Genomic DNA, 9,040 nt, shown 5'->3' with positions numbered 1-9,040 from the left:
TCATGGCGTCCCCCACGCTTGGGCCATGCGGTACAGGTGAGATTGAAGACATATTGGGTCAACATATTAGGCCGGCGGCCTAATCCCCAGAGCCCGCGAACAGGTGACCCGCTGCAGCAGAGGGACCTGCCGTGCGACCCAGCTAAGGGCGTTGAGTGGGGGGACCGTGCCGATGGTTCGGGCGAGCCAGCACAATAGAAGGGTGCTGGCAAGAGGGAGGCTGGAGGGCACAGGCAGACCAGGGGACCTGACGGCCGCCCGGGGGGGACCCAGAGGCAGGAGCGCGTCGGCCTCCAGAAGCTGCAGGAGGTGGGGTAGCAGGTGTGGAGGCCAGTGGCCCCCGGGGGGAAGGGGGCAGCCACGTGCTACGGGGGCCCCGGGGCTGCTCCCCAAAGCCCGTACGAGCCAGATGGGGTGTGAGATGGTTCCTGGAAAGGGTCCGGTTGTCCCGCCCTTGGCCTTGTGTCCACCGTAAAATCAAAAAGGGCAGGTGCACAGGCTGGGGGCCGGCGGGGCTGGGGGAGAGCCGGCCTAGAAAGACCAGAGTGGAAATGTGACTGATCTCAATCCACTGCATGGCGTGGCCGGAGGGACCCCTGTGGACTCTGTGACGAGGGGAGGGGTCTCCGGCTGCCCGGGGACATCCCCACCGGGAGCACTAACTCCACCACAGCCCTCCGTGTCCTGGCCCTGCCCCTCTTCTCTCTTGGGCTTGCAAAGGTCCTGGGGCATCAGGAGGGGAGACGGGCTGACCATTTGGTCCGCACAGTGGACCAGGCAGGTCACATGGGACACACTTGGGCATCAGTCCTGCCGGGGGGGACCACATTTGGGGGCAGGTCCTCACGGACCTCAGAAGAGAGGGGAGGAAGGTGCTCGCAGGAAATGGAAAGGAGCGCGGGGACCCGGAGCCCTCGGGCCGGAGCTCCCGGCCCTCTGCCGCTGCCTCTGAGCCACTGGGGCCCCTGCCTCTGACCCCCACTGGGGCCCCTGCTTGTCCAGCCTCCTGGGGCCATCGGGAGGCAGGCGACTGTCCCCCTCTGGCTTCCCCAGCTCGAAGCATCCCCTTGCTCTGACCTCCTCCCCCCAGGCCATGCTGGCCACCCACCCCCCCACCCCCGCCAGGCGGCCCTTAGCCACAAGCAGGAGCACCAAACATCAACCCTCTTTCCTCCGTGGGCAGGGGTGGGGAACCGACACCTCAAACCTCCTGGGGACACAAAGGAAGGGGAAGGAGAGAAAACGTCACAGTGTTCGCAGCCACTCCCGCCGCCAGGAACAGCCTCATTCTGGTGGCCCTGGGCCCGTGGATTGGGGACCACAGGGGAAAAACCACGATCACAGTGCCACGTGGGGTCTGTGGGGAAACTTACTTACACTGTTTATTGTTTTTTTTTTTTTTCATTTTAGTCAGGCCTCGGACAAAGCCCAAGAAACGTAGTTTTGACTACAGACAGAAGCCGGGTGTTGGGGCGGGGTGGCGGGGAGTGAAGTTCTAGTGGTTGTCCTGCCCAGAAGGGCGTGGCGCGGACTTGAGAGAGCGTTCTAGAGGAAGTGTGCACAGCTACAGAGGTACCCAGGGGAGGCGGGGAGGCCGGGGAGGCTGGGGAGGAGGCCGGGGAGGCCGGGGAGGCCAGGGAGGAGGCCGGGGAGGCCGGGGAGGCCGGGAGGCCCGCTCGGCGCCCTAGCCCAGCATGTTCCGGCAGCGGAGCCGCTCTTCCTCCCGCTTCTCCTCCAGGCGGTTTTCCAAAAGCCTCAGCTCCCTGCGCACCGCCTTCCCCATGGACGGCTCCAGCTCCAGCACTTTCTGAAGGTCCGCCCTGGCCTCCGCCTCATTCCACACCTCCGCGTGAGCCCGGGCCCGCACGTAGTAGGCCTTCACGATCCCTGAGGGGAGGGTCACACTGCACCTGCTGACCCCCTCCAGGCGCGGCCTCTCCGCTGGCAAAACTCTTAACCTTGACCGCGGTCCTTCACCTCTCTGTGCCCCACGGGCCGCCTCCTCGGCTGTGCGGGTGGGTGACAGCAGCAAGAGCAGGACCTACTCCCCTCCCTTGCGGGGACCCCGCCAGGCCCAGAGCCAACTCCAAACCCGTAACCTCCTACTTGGTCCCGTGGGCTCCCTGCATGGTGCGGACTCCAGGCCCCCGCCCCCGCGGGTTACTCGGGGCACTGAAGGAGGTGAGGAGCTCAGGGAGCCAGTGCCCAGCGCCCAGCCCAAGAGCGATGTCGCAGCGCACCCGCAGTCACTCCACCCTGCACGACCGTCCCCCCGCACCTCGCTCACAAGCACCTGCTCCCCACCAGCGGCACCAGCTGCCGGGGCACCAGCGTGCAGGCCTGTTGCCTGCGAGTCCCAGCGGCTGCGCGGGAGCACAAAGGCCTCCCTCGGGGGCCCTGCCCGGGATCTGCCGGCCCGCCCCGCCCCTCCCCGCCCCTCCCCGCCCCTCCCCGCCCCTCCCCGCGCACCTGCCAGCTCGCTCCGCCCCGCCCAGCTGACAGCCCTCCCCGCCCCGTCCCCCGCCCCTGCTGACCCTGCCCGCCCCGCCCACCTGCCGCCCCGCACCTGCCGGCCCTGCCGGTCCCGCCCCGCACCTGCCGCCCCGCCCCACGCACCTGCCGCCCCGCCCCACGCACCTGGGTGCAGCCGCAGGATGTCGCTCGTGTGCTCCAGCACCTCGTAGTACTCCTCCTTCTTGAGCAGACACTGGCAGTAGTTGAGAATCAGGGTGTTGACCATCTTCTCCAGCTTCAGCCACTGCACCTCCCAGGGCTTCTCCTGCGCGGGGAGGGGGCGGGGGGGCACGCCGGTCCGCCGTGAGCTGGGCCGCCTGCCCCCCGCCCCTGCCGCCGCCCCCCCAGCCGCGCGGGCAGCCCCCCACCTTGGTCTGCAGGTTCCTCAGGCAGACGATGGCCTCCTGGTACTTGCTGGAGGCTTCCTCGTAGCGGCCCAGCTTGAAGAGCCGGTTCCCTTCTCCGTGGAGGATGGGCACCGCCTGCATCTTCTCCTGGTTGTTCAGGCTCCACGTTTCCCGCTGGTACTCGCTCGGGGCCTCCACCTGGCCCGACAGCGGCAGGCGAGTGAGGCGGGGACGGGGGACCCGCGCCCCCGCCGCTGGGGACCCGCCTCCTCCGCCTTCCCCACTAGCATGCTTGCTGGTCACATCCACGTGCATAGGGGACGGAAGCCACGGGCCGAGCCCGCCCTAAATCAGCACCTTTATGCAAGTTAGGGACAGACAGCCCTTGTCAACACTGGGCTTCCAATATCCAGAAGGCGGTGTCCGTACTCACTTGGCTACAACAAGACACGTTATTGCCACCTGCTGGGAAATTGCCATCATAAAAGTTCAGATCTACGAGGTCTAAAATGAACACCTTACAGTGAGGCCCTTGAGCAGTGCACAAACCGCACAACTGTCCTAGCAGGCCCGCAAAGGCCCTCTTGTTGACACCATTCCCTTATTTGTTCACCCATGTAGGCGTCGGGCTGAACCTCATCCTAGGCCATAACCTGAGTCCCAACCCAGGCCGGACCCTCTCCCACCACCCCACAAACGCGGCCGTGGTCTAGGAGCCCTCTCATGCTCTAGAGAGAAGGCAGGGATGCCCGGGACCGCAAGCGGAGGCGCCCCACACGGCGTGCTCTCTGAGGCTGGGACAGCCCTCTGCCCCTGCCGCCCCCAGGGCGCACCTGCAGCAGCTCTATCACGAAGATCAGAGGCTGCGGCTCCTTCTGTAGCTCGTCCAGGTCCTCGTAGCCCAGCGTGTGGTAGGCGAACATGTTGGCCAGCCCACACGTGTGTACGTGCCACTCCGTGGGGTCCTTGCCCTCCGCCACCTGCCGCAGGCTCCGGGACAGGATGGGGTAGACCCCTGTGTGCTGGGGGGAAAGACGGCGGATAGCGTCTGGCCTGCGTACTCGGAGCCCTGCTCTGAGTCCTGCTGCAGCCTCGCCGGCCTGGGGCTGTTGCTCTGTTTGTCCCCAACAGGCCCCCGGAAGGACTGTGGTGCACTGCGCTCCAGGCCAAGTGCTCCCCCAGCTCCTTCCGTCAGCTCCTTCCACCCTTAAAATGCCCCAGCGAGGGAGGCCCTTATCCCCACTCCACAAGTGGGAGACGAGCCCAGAGGCATGAAGCCGGTTGCGTAAGGTCACCCAGCTAGGAAACGACACAGGCCGGGTTCGCGGCTGGCTCCAGGGGGCACACGCTCACCTTTCCCGGCCCTGTGCTCAGCCCCGACCCATTTCTCTCCCGGGGAGACCTGAGCCCATGGGTTGGTGACCTGCAGGGAGGGAAGTGTGGGGAGGAGGGAAAGGCTCCAGGGACCAGAGGCCCGGCCTGGCATCCCCAGGGGGCTGCTGATTAGCAGGGAGCCTGGGCACCTGTCTGAGCTCCGGCCCCCTTGGCTGCACCTGTGGTCACGGAGCTGACGTGAGTTCGAGGAGGCACGGGGGTAGGCCCCGCTCGTCCCAGCCTCTCCCTGCGCTGGGCACAGGGCTCGCCACCCTCGAGGAGGAGGGCTGAGAAAACCAGCCCCTTGGGCCTCAGCTGCCCCGCCTGTGAGCTGTGCCCGAGCCCCCCTCCGCTGGGACGGTCCAGAAACAGCCCCCCCCGCCCCCGCTCGGAAAGTCCAGAAACGGCCCATCTCAGGCACCCTCGTGGCAGCTCCAGGGACTGAAGGGGCGGAAACAGTCCAGCCTGGCCTCCAAGTCACCAGCACTGGGGGGAAGGTCAGCCCGCCCAGCCCCCACCAGCCAGGATTAGCCCAGAATGCCCTGCTGAGGCTCCTTTGTGAGAAAGAAGGCCAGATGGTAGTTAATCCCCCTGGGATCAGTGCTGACCTAAGGCTGGGAGAGGCCCCAGGAGCAGCTGTTCCTCCAGGCGGCCCCCGGGTCCTGCGTCCCAGCAAGTGCACTGAGCAACTGGGCCCCAGGGCCAGGTGGCTGCCTGGGCAGGACCTCCAGTAAAGACTCTGCCCCGTGACACACGCACACCCTAGCACCAGGGCAGCATTGTGGGCCGGGGGTGCCACCAGGAAGCTGGAAAATATCCAGGGACCCAAAGAGGGTCCCCGGGTCCCGTGCCCAGTGGAATGGCAGCTCCTGGGAGGAAGGAAGCAAGGAAGATAGGAGTCCCAGCTCTGTGTCAGTCTTGAGGACAGCTTGCCTGGCTGGGGACCGCAGACCAGCCAGAGCCACACGTGGGGCTCCGTGGAGCTCACCTCTGGCCCTGGGGACCAAGACCGTGCCTGTGACGGAGGCAGGGGACCCTGGGACCCCCACACCGAGTCTCCTTCTGCCTGTGGATCTGTCGCTATAGGAGAGCCTGCACACTCTGGGCCATGGGCCATACTCAGCTCGCAGACTGGTTTCGTCTGATCATTCACCTTGCGGAGCTGTTATCAACTAATTAACCAACATTCGAATATCGAGGGAGCTCGAATGTCAGTGAAGCCTCTGGCTCATCTTAAGAACTCAGAAAAGCCAGCTGCGCCGGGCCTGCCCCTTTCACCAGGCGACCATCCAGGCGGAGCTAAGGACCGGCCGCCCCTTTGGATGAGGCAGATGATCCGCAGTCAGCCAGAGCTCCGGCCCCTCGTGCAATTTTAGTTTGCAACCCGTGGCCTCACAGTCCCGGGCATTGGCATAAAAATCCCACAGAGAACAACGTCCTGCCTGGGGGCACGGCAGAAGCTCCCAGCCCCAGAGTGGCCCTGCCTCCCTCCCTAGGGGCAGGGGAGGGAGAGAGGGGGGCCCCTTCCTCTTCACAGAGGACACAGAGAGGCCTGGCCAGGGGGAGGGTCTGCAGGGAGTGACAAGCAACGCTGCTGGGGGGAGGGCCAGGCCCTCCTCATACGATCATCCCACTGACGGCTGCCTGTGTCTTTCCAAAACTCGGATTCTTAAATGGAGAGGAGCCCCTGGAGGGGAAAGGGGCCAACCTAATTAAGCGTGCCAAACCTTTTTGCACTTCCTGGCCTGGATGCCACCTGCTCCCTACATGCAGACCCGGCGAACTCCTATTCATCCTTCAATACCCAGTTCAAGGTCATCTTGGAGACATTCCCCCAAGACCAGAAAGCACTAGTTGCCCATCTCCTGGGCCCTGAAGCAGTCTGCCCTCCCTTACTCATGCCATGGGGCTGGCTGCCCCGCATCGAGAGGGCCGAGGGTTTGTTCCTCCTCCAAGAATTGACGTTCCTTGAGGGAAGCACTTAGGGTTTCAGTCCTAACACACAGCAGAGTCCACACCTGGTCCCCAGTGAATGTTTTCAGATAGATCGGCAGCCAGGCACACGCACGACGGGTGGATGCTTAGCGAGACGGGCAGTGCCTCCTGTGACGCGGCCAAGACAACACGTCCGTCGGCCAGCCCGGGCTTTCTTGGCAGCCCTCCACGCACGCAGCCCTCCCTCGTGAGCGACCATGCATCCTGCGGGGGGGGGCAGGGACTCGCTGGTGGCCAGGCCTCGTCTACCGGGCCGCGGCACGACCGCCGGCATGACCGGTGCGCGTGGGTCTAAAACCTACAGGGCATCCGCACCGAGCAAAGCCGATAGATATTAAACCTGAAGCCGCGAGGAAGCCCGTTTTCAGAAGACTCGGACGGTTGAGAAGAAAACGCCTTGACCAGCTTTCTAAGCACCAGGACCAAGACCAGCAGAGACACCGGTGGGCAAAGAGTCGGTGTCCGCCCCGTGAGCCAAGAAATGAGGGACGGGGCGGCGGCTCGGCGGCTCGGCAGCCTGACTCGCGCCATGACCACGGCCCCTGCCAAGAGCAGGGAGGGGACCGGGGATCCCACCAGGACCCTGAGCACGTCACTCCCCATCTCTGCCCCTGATGCCTCCTCATCGGCCTCTGAAATTCTGCTAGCGCTCCTCCGTTACTTGTCCGAGCAGCCACCATGTCAGGAGGCCCCCCAGCCGGCCCCCGGCGCGGGGTTTCCCTTATAGATGAGCGACAGAGTGTCCCAGGGAGAAAGGGCTTCCCCGGGGCCACAGAGCTCAAACTCAGATCTCTCTCTCTCTCTCCCAAATTGCTCCTTCAAAGGGTCAGCGGCCCCGATGACGTGATGGGTCGAAGCGGCCGCCATCAGGGGCTGGTGCACTGGTTGGGTGAAAGCCAAGGGGGAGCCCGGCAACGGCTGGGTCAGGCCCGCGACATCTGAGCCCGTCGGCCGGTCACGGTTAAGAACAGACGCTCAGCGCGAGAGGCCGGCAGACCGGGCGCCCAGTGGGAAGCTGGCCGCACAATTTCTAGAAACTGTGGGGACAGAGGAACACAGTGGACGGTCCCATGGAAAACAACCAGCTTTCTAGAATGTGGGGAGCCCCTGGGCATGGGCTGTGTTTGGGTCCAGATTGGAACAAGCCGGCCACAAAGCTAGAGAAATGTGGACAGTACCAGAGAGAATCGGCCTGAAGGAATTATTGGGGTTTTCAAAAGACGTAATGATGACATTGAGGTGATGTTACTTTAATACCCTTTTTACAGATACAGATTTGTCTTTGCAGCTGTAACGTAGGGAGTCTGGAGCGTGGTTTAGCTGTGTGGGATGGGGGGGATGAAGCAAGCCTGGCTGGGGTCCAGTGGGGGCTGGTGTGGGGGCTGGGCGTTGGGGACTTCTCTGGGCTTTCTGTCGATTTTTGTATATGCTTGAAAGTTTCCATAAGAAATGTTTGTTTAGGGGCGCCGGGGTGGCTCAGGGGATTAAACCTCTGCCTTCGGCTCAGGTCATGATCCCAGGGTCCCCTGGCGGGCTCCCTGCTCAGCGGGGAGTCTGCTTCTCCCTCTCCCACTGCTGCTCCTCCTGCTTGTGCTCTCTCGCTGTCTCTCAAATGAATAAATAAAAATCTTTAAGAAAAAAAAAAAGTGAGTCTTGCCATTTCTATCCGGGCCACAGAACAAGGAGGCGATCCCAGGAGGGTCACAGATTTGAGAATAGTTTCACATGGCTCACGGGCGCGGGCAGAAGGGCAGGAAAGTGACCAGTGACCAAAAGTCCCCAGGACCCAGTAACCACGTGTGGGGTGCAGTCCTGGTGCCACACCCCACCCCGCCCCCCCCCGACGACCACAACACCGACGGCCGCTCTGGGGGCTTGTGGTCTGGGGTGACTCTCCTCCATGTGCTCAGAGGCGGAGGAAGGGATGCAGGGTTTCGCTTTCACCCCACTTCGCCCCACAGAGCGGGGACGGGGCTGCTAGAGGCGTGGACCGCAGGGGCGGGCGGGGGCGACTCACGATGGCATCACACCAGAACTCGGACACCTCGCCGACCCGCATGGACGTCAGCAGCACTTCCCAGACCTCCAGCTTGAACATGTTCCCGATGATGATGTGCATGGGGTGGCCCACGCGCTTGCTGTCGTCGATCACCGTCCGGTCCTCGTCGCATTTCGTGGTGCGGAAGTGAAAGATCACCTGGCCAGCAGGAGGGGACCCTGGTCTCAGACAACCTCCCACCTTCGCTCGTGGGGGCACCCTCTGGGCTCAGCGCACCACACCCTGTCCAAATGCCGGGACCTCACGGCGACCCCGTGCTGCCTGCCCTCGCCCCCGCCCCAAGGACCCCGAGCCACTGGCTGTCCCGCTGCCTGGTAGCTGTGCGGGACCTCAGAGCCCGGCTCACAGAAGCTCCAGATCTGAGGCCACAGACCCCGCCACGCCGTTATGCAGGGAAGCCCACCAGACATTTGTGGACAAAACCGTGAACCCTGAGGGCTCCACTCTACATTGGGGCATCAGAAAACTCCCAAAGCCCTTCCCCCAGCCCACGCCAGAGTTTAATTCGCCAGCATCACAGACGTCCGGCGAGTGGGCGCCGTTTCTGAGCTTCCCAGGTGCCCGGGGTTGATAATTCCGGGAAGGGCCCTCCTCGCCCTGTTTTAGCAGAGCCGAAAGCGGCACAGCAGGAACGCAGGAGACCGGGTCCACTCACCCGGGACCCCGTGATGAAGTTGGGGACCTCCCCGGTCCCTCCGTGCAGGATGGTTTTCTTGACCCCCTCCACGTTCAGGAGCAGAGCGGCCTCCAT

General features: G+C 64.0%; 1 protein-coding gene across 1 annotated transcript; it reads right to left on the bottom strand.

The window, feature by feature from the left end:
• Positions 1-1,684: 1,684 nt before the first annotated feature.
• Positions 1,685-9,040, bottom strand: AIPL1 (AIP like 1 HSP90 co-chaperone; the record flags this gene model as incomplete). The annotated part of the gene is made up of 6 exons (XM_080826514.1): positions 1,685-1,887; positions 2,638-2,779; positions 2,883-3,059; positions 3,695-3,883; positions 8,248-8,427; positions 8,945-9,040. The coding sequence occupies 6 exons, from the start codon at positions 9,038-9,040 to the stop codon at positions 1,685-1,687; spliced, it is 987 nt and encodes a 328-aa protein (XP_080682640.1).

Source organism: Martes martes, assembly GCF_963455335.1.
Source record: "Martes martes genome assembly, chromosome: 16".
Taxonomy (NCBI): domain Eukaryota; kingdom Metazoa; phylum Chordata; class Mammalia; order Carnivora; family Mustelidae; genus Martes; species Martes martes.
This window is presented reverse-complemented; position numbering and strand designations above follow the sequence as displayed.